This window comes from Pogona vitticeps, chromosome 5 (assembly GCF_051106095.1).
Source record: "Pogona vitticeps strain Pit_001003342236 chromosome 5, PviZW2.1, whole genome shotgun sequence".
NCBI classification, from domain to species: Eukaryota; Metazoa; Chordata; class Lepidosauria; order Squamata; family Agamidae; genus Pogona; species Pogona vitticeps.
The window spans coordinates 194,403,238-194,419,038 of NC_135787.1; the positions used below are offsets into that span (position 1 = coordinate 194,403,238).

General features: G+C 47.0%; 1 protein-coding gene across 1 annotated transcript in view; it reads right to left on the reverse strand.

Annotated features, from left to right (window-relative positions):
* The window catches only part of STRIP2 (striatin interacting protein 2), a 48,089-nt gene that overhangs the window by 23,181 nt on the left and 9,107 nt on the right, over positions 1-15,801 (reverse strand). Inside the window, exons 2-7 of the mRNA XM_073002437.2 lie at positions 15,678-15,747; positions 7,424-7,498; positions 5,050-5,184; positions 4,338-4,458; positions 2,801-2,869; positions 1,716-1,822 (exon numbers count right to left, since the gene is read on the reverse strand). Of these exons, the coding sequence (XP_072858538.2) occupies positions 1,716-1,822; positions 2,801-2,869; positions 4,338-4,458; positions 5,050-5,184; positions 7,424-7,498; positions 15,678-15,747 (577 nt within the window). The remainder of the gene's footprint in view (positions 1-1,715; positions 1,823-2,800; positions 2,870-4,337; positions 4,459-5,049; positions 5,185-7,423; positions 7,499-15,677; positions 15,748-15,801) is intronic.

A 15,801-nucleotide genomic window follows, 5' to 3' on the forward strand; every position in this document is an offset into this window, starting at 1 on the left:
GGCGTAAAAGAGACGCGACCCCCCTCCCCTGTGCAGCTGAGCCCAGAATTTCTGCTTCCGGCCTTAAATTGTAGCTGCTGGATCGTCAAAGAGGATCCGTGTCAGGCCGCCTTGCTTAACCTGGTGACCTCCAGATGCCCTGGATTACAATACCCACTGGCCATACCACCTGGGGGTGATGGGGGCTGTAATCTAATGCACTTTCTGGGCACCAAGGAAGGATATCTGTGACCACCTTTGGCACGGTTTTAAAGATCTTCCTTTTCCTACGGAGACTCAGTTAGAAGGGCACAGAATTCACTGCTAATTTTAAAACCGACCTCTTTAACCAATTAAGAAAGGAAGAAAACAGTGCCTTTGTCCTAATTCCTATCTTTACATTTAAGATTTAAGGAGATCCGTCTGATTGTCTGCAGTGTCAAACCAGCCACTTGAAGTAGACCTCCAGCAAATGCCACCTGGAATCTGAAACAGGCCAGGAAAAAAGTGGGCTTTCTGGGTACAGTGGTGCCTCGCTTAACGATGGCACATTATGACAAATCTGCTTTATGATGATCTTTTCGCGATCACAATTGCGATTGCAAAATGATGGTCTAAATGGGGGAATTTCACTTAGCGATGATCGGTTCCCTGCTTCGGGAACCGATTTTCGCTTTACAACAATCAAAAACAGCTGATTGTTGGGTTTTCAAAATGGCCACAGGGTGCTTAAAATGGCTCCCTGCTGCGCTTAGGGATGGATTCCTCGCTATACAGGCAGTGAAAATGGCTGCCATATGGAGGATCTTCGCTGGACGGTGAGTTTTTACCCCACTGGAATGCATTGAACGGGTTTCAATGGGGTTTTTAATTTCGCTTTACGATGTTTTCGCTTAACAGCGATTTTTCTGGAATGGATTATCGTCGTTAAGCAAGGCACCACTGTACTGCTAATTCACCCTTTTTTGCTCGGAAGGAGCAGGAAGACGAGCCATGCTTCTCCTCCTCCTCATGGTCATACCCCTGAAGAATTATCAGTAGCAACCACTGGAAATCAAGTGACCTCCCTGGTGGCGCAGGCCTTCAGAAGGGCCCTGGAACCCAGACCCGGTTCCATTTAAGGAGTCTGTGTTGATTCTGATGGAGGAAAACGATCTCGGTGGGTCTCTGCATCAGAAGCCTCCCTTTAACGGGCAGCCACCCCAAAGTTCCTCGGCATCCATGTAGTGGGGGGAGTTGACCTCAGCACAAGGGGAGATAGGATAACATTCTACAAATCCTTGAAAAGTAGGCCTACAGAGGAGGGCCAGGATCTGTTCTCGATCATCCCAGAGTGCAGGACGTGCAACAGTGGGCTCAAGTTCTAGGAAGCCAGATTTTGGTGGAATATCGGGGGAAAAAACTTCTTAACTGTTAGAACAGTACGACAACAGAACCCATGACCTCGGGAGGTGGCGAGCGCTCCAACGCTGGAGAGGCACTCAAGAGAAAACTGGAGACACCGTCTGTCCGATCTGCTTTGATTGGGATTCCTTGAGCAGGGGGTTGGAATTGATGGCCTTAGAGTTGGCCCTTCCAACTCCATTGTTCTAGGATTCTAGGATGGCACCCAGAGGAAGTGGCATTCAAACTCCCATGCCCCTGGGGCGCCTCCTGTTACCGCCCCCAGCCTTCTGAGCCGGTTGGGTGCCTCAAGAGAGGCTGAGCGCTCCCCGTTCACCCTTCCCAAAACGTACTTAGCTCCGCCTTGAACGTCTCTCGGGCAGCCTTCCAGTCGGGGGAGTCCGTCTCCATCTCCACGCGAATGGTTTCCACCATCAGATACATGACGCTCAGCAACACCCTGACAGAAATGCAGAGAGAGAGAGAGGACCATCGTTTCCCTTTAAATTGTGTAGGTCAAAAGTGACACCTAGGAACTTTGGTGGGGTTGGAGGTCCAAATTTTTATTCCTAGGGCCTATGACAGTCAAACCAAACCCAAAACGAAACAAATACTCACCCATTCACACACACACACACACACACACACACATTTAATGTGAAATATAAAAAAATATTGCAATCCCATGAAATGTTTTTTTTAAACCCAACCAATGCAAACTGGCTCACTCTCTTGAGCCACCTAATTTGCTCTTTTGGTTAGTAGCACCCCTTTTCTGGCCAGAGGGGGCTGGGGCCAGGAGGTAGAGGAAAGTCAGTGGTGTCGGCACTCAACGACTTCAAATTTGGCTGCCTTGTAGTTGCACAGAGGAAATGGGGTTGGGCTAGGCAGCAGTCTGTTTTGGGGGTCACTTCCAGACACAGCTGATCATGATGCGTCTTTCACACCCAGCCCTTATCTCACTTACCTTGAAAGTCCTGCTAGGTTTGCTGTACCGTTGCTTTCAGCTTTACAATGCACACCCCACCCGAGTGAAATGACCGCCTCGCTGTGGCCAACGGCTGCTGGTGGCATGACAAAATATTCACCTGTTTTGCGGGGGGGGGGGAGAGACACCTCATGCCACCAGCATCTTCTGAGTTTGCCATTTACTGCAAGTTAACCATTTAACTTAAAGAGGAGACGGGTTTTTCAAATTGCACTGTGGCAGTTGGTTGCTTTTAAATGTGTTTTCAGTATTGATTTCATTTACCGTTTTAATAGGATACTTGTCTAAATTCTTTTCCATGATTTGTATATTTCCTGTTCTAAGTTTTAAAACATTGTCCTTTTGATGCTGTAAACCACCTTCGGTCCTTTGAAGGAGAAAAGCCGGGCAAAAATATTTTAAATAAAACCAAACCAAACTGTCGCAGCCTTCATAATGCGGGCAACTCACCTGAGTTCGGTGCTATCGGCCAGGGAGATGGCGGGCTTCCTCAAGGCACTGATGCACGCTTGGCTGTTGCTGGAAGAAGCGGCAAGAGGGGGAAAACACGATCAAACGTCACTCCGTGGTTTCCTTCTAAGATTTTAGCGCTAGAGGAGACGGGGCAGAAAATCCTCGCAAATCAACCGTGGATGGGCAGAAGGTTCACGAGAACCTGGCACAGCAAGGCCAACCGACCCACTTCAGCAGATGGAGGAGAGGCTGACCGGCTCTGAACATGGGCAATTTCCCCCCTCCCCGAATATCAAGGCTACGAAGAGCCAAAAGGCTTGGTCTCCATGTTTTTTTAAAAAAGAGGTTAATTGAAGGTTCAGTAGCTTCACGCCCCATCCGATCCTTTTTTCCTAACCCCTTCCAAGTCAGGCACATAATGGCGAAACTTGAATGTCTTATCTTTGAGGGAATACACATCACAACATTCACAAATGGCAGCTGTCTGGGGCATTCTGGGAGATGTAGTCCAAAACGACACAAGGTCCCGAGCAATGGGTCACGGGTGGGCACAAGAGATGGAGTGCTCAGAAATGTTGACCCTCAGAATGAGGCGCCCGAGGGAGGCCCACCGGGCCCCCCCCCAGCACAACCCGACAAGCACTAAGGGCTGTTCTACTGGCCTTTCCAGTCTATTATTCTTTTGTTAAGATCTGACTATTGTTGTCTTCATCATCATCATGGTCATCATAATCTTAGAACTAACCCTCTGGATCATGGAGTCCAGCCCCGGTCAAGGTGGCCCAGTGGGGGAATCGAACTCCCAACCGTCTGGCTCCGCAGCCAGAGTTCTCAACCCCTGAGCTATCCAGCTGCTTCTTCAAAGAATTAATTCATGCTTTAGAGATTATTTCACTGACATTGCACTGTGCTAATTTTTGCTGGCTTGCTCTTTGCTAGTTTCCACTTTGATTATACCTTTCCATAGAAAGGTGGCATATAAATACAGGGACCTTACATTTTCTTAGACAGACCCAAACTGGTCTCTTACTGCAGCAACTGGAGGGGTTCGGTTTGAACCGAGAATCCGCCACCAAACGTCTGCTCACAATTTACAGGGGAGGAAAATCCACATGCTGCGAATCTGAATGAAAACAAGCTGTTTGTAATGGATTTTGTAAACTTACTCAGGTGCTTATACGTAACACCTTAGCTATACCTGAGCCTACGTGCTCTTATATTTGTGAGGCTTCTCTGGTTCAAGGGCAGCTTGCAGTGAAACACAGGTCACCAATTTAAGCCTCCTTCACCGGAGACAAGTGTGGCCCGGCAAGATTACAGAAGGTGGCAACCGATGGCCGATATACCCAGCCCTTTCCTCAGGCCACACAAAAGACCCTGGTGGCCAGGAGTTCCACAGGGTGAGTTGGAAAGCGTTTCTGAAGCAGTGCTTCTTTTCAGCTGGTCACTTCCGAGGAAGAAACGTGAAAGCCACCAGCAGTGAATCAATCAAGTGTTTTAAGGCTGTTTGTATGTGTGTGAAAGAGCTCCTTACGCCGTCTCCATGTTCAGCAGTTCCAGGAACGCCGTGAAAGTTCCCATCTCGTACAAGAGGAAGTTGTTATGCCGACTCCAGCTGAGGACCTCCGCTTCTGTGTTGCACTCCCCAAATACGCCTGGAAACAGAGAAGGGACGAGCAGGAAATAAGGCCGGATAAAAAAGTGGGCTACAGGGTTTGTGTGTGTGCGTGTGGCCGGGGGAGGGAGGGGGGCCAACGAATCAGTATCTCATCCTTTTCTTGCAAAATGACCACCTCTGATCATCCATCGAAGTCAAAGGGGTGGGAGAGGCAGGACAGATCCACGGACGTCCTGCTTCCTCATAGGACAAAATAGGCATAGGTCCGAAATGTGGGGTTGCCACGTTTCTTGGTGCCTCTGCTCCGAGCCCAAGGTGGTTCCTTGACGGAAGGCCACTCAAAGTCCCAGGCGGTCCTCTGTCTAAAGAGTCGCGGAGGGACGGAATCTGCTTCTCCGGAGGTGGCATCGGAGAGCAGCAGACGGATCCTTCAATTTCGCCGTCTCCCATCTTAGGTGAGCCACAGATCCTTAAGTTTCGACCCCTAGCCGAGACGATTTGGGGGCTTTTCTGTTTCCTCCCATACCCAAGCTCTGTCATTCCTTCCCCACCTATGAAGAATCCATAAAGATTAGAAATACGTCTTCTTTATACTGCCCGGTTGCCCGGCCTTGATTTCTCCCCGTACCTTGTGCCAAATAGAGGATGGCCCGGGCCACTTTCAGCCTCTGGTCCCGGCTGACCACTTCCAGCCCATCCAGCAAACGCATCACGTAGGCCTTCTGCCGAGGGGCGTCCAGCGCCGACCATTGCTTGCCCTGCGCTGTGGACCAGGAATGACCAGTCAAGCCCACACATGTGGGTCAACCCCTCTCCCGGGCACAGAAGCCGGTTGGCCGAAAGGGCCAGTCGAGGCAAGACGTTCCCCCCCCCAAAGAGCTTGGCAACATCACCACTAAAATCTTATTTGCTTTGAAAAGCAGACTCTAGACGGCCAGGCGGCTGCAGGGAAATTTCACCAAGAGGTCAATGTCCTTGTGCCTCCGAACCCATATAGCACTAACTCAGTTATCACATCTTAGGGTAAGGGTACCTTAATACTGAGGTATCCACGGGGATCAGTTTGAAGCTCTCCCACAGATGCCAAAAGTGTGGAAATAGGCAAACATATACATTGCATGATCTCTGGCTCCCTCTACTGGCCAATTCTGGTAAACATTGTGCCATATTTTTCCGTGTATAAGACTACACTTTTGTCTAAAATTTTTAGACTAAAAGTTGAGGGTCGTCTTATACACATAAGCTGAGAAGAGAACAAAAACAAGTGGAGGGGAAAGCAGGGATCAAACGGATCCTGCAGTGCTTTGATCCCTTTCCTCCTACACTTGCTAAGCCCCACTTAGATTTCTTGATTTTGGATTAGAAAAGTGGGGGGGTGTCTTATACATGGAGGCGTCTTATACACAGAAAAATACGGTACACCGTACACTGGGGTTTTTTTCTTTAATATTTTCAGACAGCAGATAAGGGAATCCGCAGATACTGGTCCCGCAGATAGGGTGATCCTACGGTATGCATTACAGATAGCCTAAAATCATGACTAGGAAGCCTATTAGTGTTCTAGAGACATGATTATGGCAGATTTCGGTGTCTGAGCAAACAACGTTTATATTTCACCTCCCAGTGCTCCTCTCCGAAGACGCAGGAACTCACCCTGCAAGCTATTAGAAATGGAGAGCGTTTATGCACGGGCCACCAGATGTCTTTCACGGCTAAGGAAGTCCCGCTTCTAACCATGTGCTATCTGTGCCACAGAGTTTGAGACCAGATCTGAGCAGATCTATGCTTTGGAACTGCCTGGGAAGATTCGGAGGGTTGGAGTTCCAACACCACAGATCTGCACAGACCATGTCATTCGTGCAGAAAGGCACTCAGAAGAACGAGTAACCCAAGGAGGACATGAATGCAGAGTCTTGTCCAGATACCTCACCGCGGGCAGTTGAGCCTATAAATTCACAGTCAGATTTCTGCAATTCTGTGCACAAGAGCGATTTATCCTTCAGTCCAGCAAGGCCGAGACAAATAATTCCTACCGGATAAAAAGGCACTATACGCCACTATTTCATTCTTCTGCCTTCTTTTGGTCTAGATGAGCGATGCAAATCTCATAATCAAGTATGAGAAATGGTTGCATCCTTTATCTTTTCTCTTTTTGCACTGCTCAGAAATGCCCTCTTATGCAGGTAGAAGGTGCCTCATTTTGGTGCAGAAGAGGTTTTTATACAAAACTGCCTGATTTTGCATGAAATGGCATCGTACAGGCCATTATAACAAAGGGCCCCCAAATTAGGACGATGGTCTTCTCTAAGCATGCGAAGCACTGGGTGGTTTGCTTTCCTCTTTCTTCATTATCAGGCCATCTACCCTTACGTTGTCTGCTTCTCAAAAGGAAACAGCACAAGATAAATGTTGTGCAAATTACAATGGGTTTCTTGGAACTGACTTCTTTGTCCTGCTGGATGGGGGAAATCTGACAGAATTTTAGACTTTCTCATCGAGATTTCTTGTCATATAAAGACACCTGGAATTGCCCAGAACAAGATGCTGAATGAATATTATTTCTATCCTTCATCTGGAGCCATATAAAATTCCCTGAACGGAGCAGGACAGGTGCTTGATAAAAACCTTATCTAGAAGAACAAAAAATGATCACAGAGTCGTTGGTTTGGTTTGAAAACAAGTTCTTTTAAAAAATCCCATTTGAACCGCCTCCTTCTCTCAAGATCACTCCCGTTTTTTTCTCTGCACACTTTCCTTTTCCAATTCCAGTTACTTTTGAAAAAGGAAAATCCCACTCTTTCCAAAGCAAGCAAACAAATAAACCAACAAACTCAAGAGATTCTCAGAAGCACCGAGATTAAAAAAACAAGCTGACTCGTTTAGGATGCGGAACAACGGTTAAATCAATTCCCGATGCGGGAAAGAGAATTTTGGTGTGACCAAGATTCCCGGGTTTCCCAAATCTTCGGCCTAAAAACCACCTTCCCACAAATTTAGGATACCTTGGGTGTGAAAATCCTCCTCGAAGCATTTCCTGTTGAGGGAAAACTCCGGCTCCTCCGTGTAACTGTACAGTTCTGTCACAGAAGATTAAAAAAAACAGTCAGGTGAAATGGAGTCAGTGTATGGATTTCAATTTTTAAAAAAACTATACCATTCTAGGCTGCCTATCAACCTGACAAGGAGGTCTGGAGGGTGCCAGCCATCTATAATCATGGGTGAGAACCTCCCTCCATCCAGACTTGCAAAGATCTTTGTAAATACAGTGGTGCCTTGCTTAACAAGCGCTTTGTTTAACGACGAATTCGCTTAGCGATGGCTTCTAATCTCAAGATTAGACCACTGTAATGCGCTCTACGTGGGGCTACCTTTGAGGCTGCTGCGGAGACTACAGGTGGTGCAGAATGCTGCGGCCAGACAACTCAGTGGAGTGAGAAGATACCAACATATCTCCCCCACTCTGGCCGTACTGCATTGGCTGCCCATCCGTTTCCGCATCGACTTCAAAGTGTTGATGCTCACTTATAAAGCCCTTAACGGTTTAGGACCTTGATACTTGGCGGAACGCCTTCTCCCACCAAGATCTACCCGTGTCACTCGTGTGAGCCAGGAGGTGAGGCTGAGGAGCCTAACGCCGAGAGAGGCCCGGAAGGAAAAGACTAGAAATCGGGCCTTCTCGGCAGTGGCTCCTCGCCTCTGGAACAACTTACCTCCTGAGATCCGCGCGGCCCCCTTGCTGGGTACTTTTAAGAAACAACTAAAAACACTGATGTGTAGGCAGGCCTTCCCAACAGATAACCCCTGACGACTTTTCTTTCTTTTTATACATCTTCTTTGATTTTATTTTCGTTCAGTTGTAATGATTTTAAAATTATATTGTTGTTTTGATTATAAGCCGCCTAGAGTGGTCTAATATGACCAGATAGACGGGATAGAAATAAAATAAAATAAAATAAAATAAAATAAATAAATGAATGAATAAATAAATAAATAAATAAATAAATTTTTCGGAGCAATCTTGCGCTCCGTTTAACGATGTTCCCTATGGGCGATTTTCACATAGCGATGTTTGGGACCATGCTTCGCATAGCGATGACAGTTTGGGTGCCCGTTTCGCTTAACGATGGTTTTGACAGCCTCCTGTTGGCTGTTTTTTATACGTTTAAAATGTTTAAAAAATGTTTAGAATGCTTGAAATCATAAGTGCACTTAATAAACCCTTTGTTAAACTAATTTGACTTTGTTCCGACTCTTTTTCAATTTGTTGTAATTTTTTCCCCCATTGAGATGCATTGAATAGGTTTCAATGCATTTCAATTGGGGAACCGCGTTTCGCTTAGCGATGTTTCCTATGGCGATTTTCGCTTAAGGACGGCAATCCATTCCCATTGGAACGGATTATCCAGTTTTCAATGCATTTCTATGGGAAACCGTGTTTCGCTTAGTGATGTTTTCCCATAGCGATGTATTTTTTGGAACCAATTAACATCGCTAAGCGAGGCACCACTGTATGTCAAACCAATGTTGGAAATGTAAAAAGCAGGAAGGAACTTACTGCCATGCATAGCGGACATGTGATATAGCAAGAAAATATTGGATTAAAATACATATGTGGATTAAGCAAATGACTAAGCAAGAAACAGAATTCAAACCAGAAATTTTCTTGTTGGGATTATTACCAAGTAATATAAATAGGCAAAGCTACTATTTAATATCACATGTTGTGACAGCAGCTAGATTAGTGTGGGCACGGGTCTGGAAGGAGGGAGACCCACCAAAAGATGACAGGATCATTTAAAAAAAAAACTAGAATGCGCAGAAATGGACAAACTAACAAAGAGATTAAAAGGACAAGAAAAATCAGTTTATTACTTAAGCTGGAACTCATTTGATGATTGGTGGAGAGCAAAAGTTATGTAATAAATAGAAACTATAATGAACAATATGGAGAATATTATAATGGAAGAAATATAACAGCGAATAAGATTGATTGTAGGTTAAGCTCTATAATTTATATATGATGTTGTTTTATATTTTGTAAATTCTACGTTGGAAAATTAAAAATTTTAAAAAGGGGGGCATAAACATGGGTGAGAGAATGTGGTTAAGGGTGGAGTGAGCCGTGAGTCCGTGTGAAGCAGCAAAAGTGAAAGGCTGAGAGAGCGTTCCTTTTTTTGTGTCCTCATCTGGATCAGGTCTATTCCTATCACACTATTTTACTTTGCAGAATCTCTGCAAAGCTAATATGCCACTCGCTGTAGAAAGGGTGGGAAGAATGAGGCTCGCTCACTCCTCGTTTGGGTGGGAGAGTCACGTTTGCACGCAGGAGCAGAAATTACTCAACAGAGGCCCATCATATTTTAGGAAGGTGATGAAGAAGACACGACCCCCTGGGAAAGACAAGAGTGGGAGGCAGAAGGGAAGGAGGAAGAGAGCGAACACGAGATGGGTTAACTCAATAATAGCCCAGGTTTTGAGTTTGCAAGACCCAGGCTCTCCATGATGGGCTCTTTGGAAGATGACTCCTTCTTAGCGTCAAAGTAAGTAGGAACTCATTGGAGGGCATGGGAACAACGCAGGCAAATCCTGCATCATGCTCCTTTGTCAACAAGGAGAATTCAGCTGCAGGCGAAGATTTAACACAGACCTACAGACGGGTGCTTGGCAAAGAACGAGAAGGGAAAGCCTTATTCCTACACAAATCTTATATTTTTCAACCAGGTTTATATCATCCCCCTGTACTCCACACATGCAGATCTATATATACACACGCAAGCAAACACACACTCCGTGCAAGGCGGGAAAACACACTTTGCCTGGAAGTAAAGAGAGAAAAGACGTGGGGAAGCCTTTAAGGCAGAGATGCCACGGGACCTTTCGAGGCAGCTATCGCCAACGTCCCCCTTTTGGGGTTATGGAGTGACGACTCTCTGCAAACCAGCCAGCTGTTCAGAGCCTGTGGTTCCCTCCCAGAAAGAAAACCGGGCCATCTGGGGCAGGCGGGCGGGGGGGGGGGGGTTGGGAGGGGAGGGGCTCTGATCTCTTCCAGCTTCTCCTGTCAAAAAATGACCCTCTGTGAAAATACATTCCAGGTCCGCTCCGGGATAGGGACCGAACTAAAAACAGTCAGGCTCCCTGCAGAAGGCGGCTCGGCTAGCGTGCCGGCTGATGCAAGGACCTTCTCCGAAAACAGACCATGCCACGGGCCTTGGAGAGTGACGGCCGGCCCCGGGGGAGGCCAGCCTTTCCTGGAGCTAAAACAGAAGCCGCGGTCAATCTTAAGAAAAAGAATGGGGTTTCCCAGGTAGGGGATACTCAGAAGGGGTTCCCCCATTCCCTTCTTCTGGGAGGGATCCCTGAGACCTTCGTGCAGCCGGTTCCGAGGCCACCCAGGCTGGCTCTGCTCCCTGGAGGCACCCAGCTGGGAATCGAACTCCCAACCGCTGGCACTGCAGCCAAGATGCATAAACCACAGCTTGCCACCCACCACTTTAAACTTTCCCAACTTTATTTCCCCCGGGATCTTGGGTGCAAAGTAAGACTGGCCTCAGTTTCAATATTTTTGCCTCCAGAGGGGTTTGATTTTGGTCTAGGACCCCCTTGTTCCAGCTTTCTGGCCGTCCAGGGCGTCCGCTAACATCTCCTCCAGCACCACATTTCAAACAATTTCCATTGAGATTCCTGTCCGCTTTCTTCACTGTCCAGCTTTCACACCCTTACACGGGGATCAGAAGCGTGGATGATCTGGATCTTGGTCTCCAGAGACATCTCCTGACACTTGACGATCTTTTTCCAGGCCTTAACTGATGGCCTTACAATCCTCAGTCTTCTTCTGATTTCCTGGCTGCCATCTCCATTGAGATGATGACTGAACCAAGGTAGACAAAATCCTCTATTTCAACTTCTTCCTTGTGAATGTTAAAGCTTTGTAGTTCATCCGGAGTCATGATTTTTTAAAATCTTCTTCATGTTCAGCGGCTGTCCTGCTTTGGGACTTTCTTCTTTCACTTTCACCAAATAGTCCTTCCAAGTTAGGGCTGCCTCCTGCCTGGAAGAAGGGGTGGCATCTCCAGATCTTAAATTACGGATGTGATTTTTTCCCCCCACCGATTTCCACTCTTCCTTCCTCTGAATCTAGTCTGGCTTCCCCCATGACATCTTCTGCCTACAGACTGAACAGATCAGGGGATAAAATGCACCCTTGTTTGACGCCTTCGCCTATAAGAAGCCATCCTCTCTCCCCAAATTCTGTCCTAAAGGTGGCTTCTTGTCCACCATGCAAGTCAGAACCATCAAGTGGTAAAGCACATCTACTTCTTGCAGAACAACCCACAGCTTCTCATGATCTTCTCCATAGTTAAAGGCTTTGCTGCCATCTGAAAAGAACAGACTGATCATCTTCTGAAATTTGTTGGCGTGCTCCATGAGCCAGTGTAATGCGATCTCAAGGACTTCTTCCTTTTCAGAATCAAGCTTGAACATTAGGTGTTTCTTGTTCTATATAAGGTGAAAGCATTTGTCACAATATCTTGAGTATTTGCTTACATGGGAAATTAAGATCAATGTTCCTATTGTTACTGCACTCATTGGCATCTCCTTTCTTGGACCATTTCCCTCCCATATTTGTTGGCATATTCTTGCTAGGATTTTGACTGATTCAGTCTCTGTGGTTTTAAATAGTTCTATTGATATCCCCTATACCCTTGGTGATTCATTTCTTCTCAGTGCTTTCAGAGTAGCTTTCACTTCACTTTCTAGTCTTTTTGCTTGGCCATCCGGTGATGTCAACATTTACATTCATCTGTTTGGTCGTCTGAAGCATATATTTGCCATTAACCGATGGCTAACCTCACAGAACTCTATGGATTGTTCTCCTGCTTCCTTTCTGTCCCCTTGGCCAAAATCCCCAGACTTCACTGCCATCTGAATTGCGCTCTGCTGGAGAGAAGACCCGGACAACAGCTCTCCTGCCTCAGAGAGCCCTATCCCTCCTGTTTGAAAAGGAAGCTTCCCTGGTGGTGGCTGGGAAGCATCCTTTTCAAACAGTACCATCAAACACATCTGGAGGGAGCTACAGGCGAGGAGGATGATAGCCGGAATGAAGAGAGACAGCTGTGAGAAGAAGTTACACAGCTGTACAGAACATGTCACCCCGAGTCCCAGTTAATGCACTAAAAACCCACTCTTGGAGTAACCAACAGTCATGAGTGGGCATAACCCATTATATGGAGACCGGTTCCCCGCACATGGCCTCTCTCTCTCTCCCCCCACCTTTGCGCCCCCCCAACACAATGTTTTTCAGTGCCCAGGGTTGCAGGACGCCTGGATTCTGCTCCCTCCAACAAGACAGGCACAGACGTCAACCCAGCCCAGCCTCCGGGAGGAAAGGTCCTCTATAAATATACGCTGATGTTATTATACCTCCCCTATTGACGATATCTTGGGCGACCAGTGAGCTGGTATGTGACAGAAGTCTATTTTAAAAGCAGAGGTGGGGGGGGGAGAGAGAGAGAGAGAGAGAGCGCAGAAGAAGCCTGCAGGCATCCACACCCCAGCTGAACTGAAAAAAAGTTGAAAAATTCTGCACCCAAACCATTCGAGGACCTCCGTGCAGGACCAGAGCCGAGACGTTTGATGACCGAAGGGGCGTTCACTGCTACGTGGGGTTTCCCAGGCTGTTAGACCGTGGCATCGTTGATCCAACCAATTCGTTATCATTTTTATAATTCTTACGACTACACTGCACAAACTCAGTTGGTTCATCCTTTTCTAGGTCACCCCTTGAGCGGAACAAAAATGGGAAGCACGTCAAATATTCCAGAGCAACGGCTGCCTTCGCCTCTGGCTTTGCTGCAGCGAAAGCAGCCTGGGATATGGAGGCGTCTTTAAAGGCTAGCAGGTTTTATCGGACACAAGCCCTCAGGGACTACCAGCCCTCTCTTCTGGCCTGCATCAAAAGACAGCGGTCAAAAGGCCAATTCAAACAAAACCCATGAGAGGCAAAACCAGAATGCAAGGACGGTGCACATTATAGGCTGCCTACACAAACCAAAACCTCTCTACCTTCATACTTAACTTGAAATGTGGGGTCGGTGGGACTGGAGGAAGGTCTTAGATCGGCCAGGTATGATAAAACCGACGACAAAAAGTCTCCTAGCAATTTTATGACTCCCATCTCCTGATCACCCTAATCACCCATCTCCTGAAAAGGACAAAAGTTGATCCCACAGCTATAAATACTCAACTCTCAAACAAACTGCACCAGAGCAGAGAGTGCTACTCCTATCCTCTGAAGATGCCGGCCACAGAGACTGGCGAAACGTTAGGAAGAACAATCTTCAGAACACGGCCAAAGAGCCCGAAAAACCCACAACAACCAATTTTATGACTAACAGGTTCATTTTAGTGCGGGCTCTCGCGGATCACAATCTGCTTCTTCAGGCCACATGTTTATATATACACCACGCACAAGGTGGTGCAGGTCGGGTCATCACAGCCTGGGCTACAGAAACGAACGAAAACCTAACCGTTATTAGCCTACAGACGTTTAGCATTAGCTAATGGGCTGACTTTTTCCCTGGGTGTTTATGGAATCAATATTTGCCTTAGTTTATCATTTTTCTCTATCCCATTGCACTCTGCAGGAATTTCTCCAGGGGAGAGATCAAAGCCATCTTAGCCTAAGTCAAGTCCACAGCATGGACCACAACCACATGTGGTGATCATTAAAATAACAAATACATTGAGGATTTGGGAAGGATCCACCCTTCTCTCCCCACGGATACCCATAGATGATGAAGAGAAGAGTGGTGATTTTAATTGGGGGGAAAAATCCTGACACTTTAAAAAATCCCAAATAAAGCATCTGGGTTCCTTCTTTTTGCAAAGAAATTCATCCTGCAAAAGAAAACAGCTGAGATGCATTTTGACCTAAATAAGCTGAGACGCACGGCGGTTTCACGAGGAGACGTACTGTACATCGGAGGAGTGTTTTTTTCTTTTTCACAACATATAACGTCTTCTCTCTCTGCAACGCCTGGAATCCTTTCTATCTCCATTCCTCTCTACAGGTTTGAACATTACTGGCGTGTTATGATTTCAGAAGGAGGCCTTAGGCACTGGCTGATTTCCTGCTCCTTTCAAAAACATTAATCCATTAAAAGAAATGCCAAACAAAAGGAAGCAGGTTGGGGAAATTAAGTCACGCTGCGTTGCCTCCATGCAACCCCACGGACGGATTAAGGCCACGACAAGCCTGGGGCCACAGGAGCTGTAGCGGGACCGCCGCCCCCTCCTTCTGCCTCCCACCCTTAACTGACAAGAGACCCCCAAAGGTAAAGGGATGCAAGCAAAGATTTCTAAGAAAATGATGCCACCCTCAATCACAAGGCAGGCATAGTGCGGGAAAGGCCACACGGCCGACACATCGTAAGGCGCCATTAAAACGATTTGATCAGAGGTTGGCAGTGGTTCGAACGAAGGGCGGACAGGAACACCAAAGGAAGGGGTCTCAATTTCTCAACGGTTTTCAAATTTCCAAAAGGATTGTTGAGCCAAAACCTCCCCGTTTGGGGCAGCCGTCCTGCTGTAGCGTTAAGCATCTGCAGCACTTCGGTCGAGGGAGAGGCATGTAAGCAATAGGAATACTAAGAAGCCCATGGTCATTCTATCGCAAAGAAGCTGTATACAGTGGACCCTTGACTTACAGACGGCTTGACTGTAAGTCTTAGATTTCTTTACCCGAGTTCAATGGCAAGGGTGAGCAACGTGAAGCCCGCAAGCCTGTATGTAGGGCCTCTGAACCTCCCCAACCCCTCTGGCCTGACAGACAGCATGGGTTTATGGGACCTCCCTAGCACCCCGCCCCCATTTCAACAGTTTTCTTTTAATTTAATTAATGTGGCCACTAGGGGGCACAAGGAATTTTTTCCAAGGTTAAAATAATTTTTTTCTTAAAATTTTTAATTTATTATTTTATTTTGCAAAATAAAAATTGGGGTGGGTATGGGAATAGGCATGGCCCTTCAAGGTTCATGGATGGGTGTGAGCGCCCCCGCCCCCAGAACACTTAAACTTGCCCATCCCTATTCAAGGGAGTGTGTGAGAGCCATCGAGGCCACTCACCAATTAACTCATCTCGGGATTCCACACAGATCCAACTGATCAAACAGTGCAGGACAGGAGCCCCCTCTGTCGCTCCCTTCAGGAAGGCGAGTCCTTTCTCCTCGCATTCCCTCCCTCCAACCCCATTTTTACCTGCGAGTTCGGCAGTGTAGCTGTCGGCGTCACCATATTCAAATTCCAGGTTGGGGCAATCCACGGAGCCCTGCAACAGAGGATCAGAGTTCACGGCTGGGTAACAGAGGTTTTGACTACAACT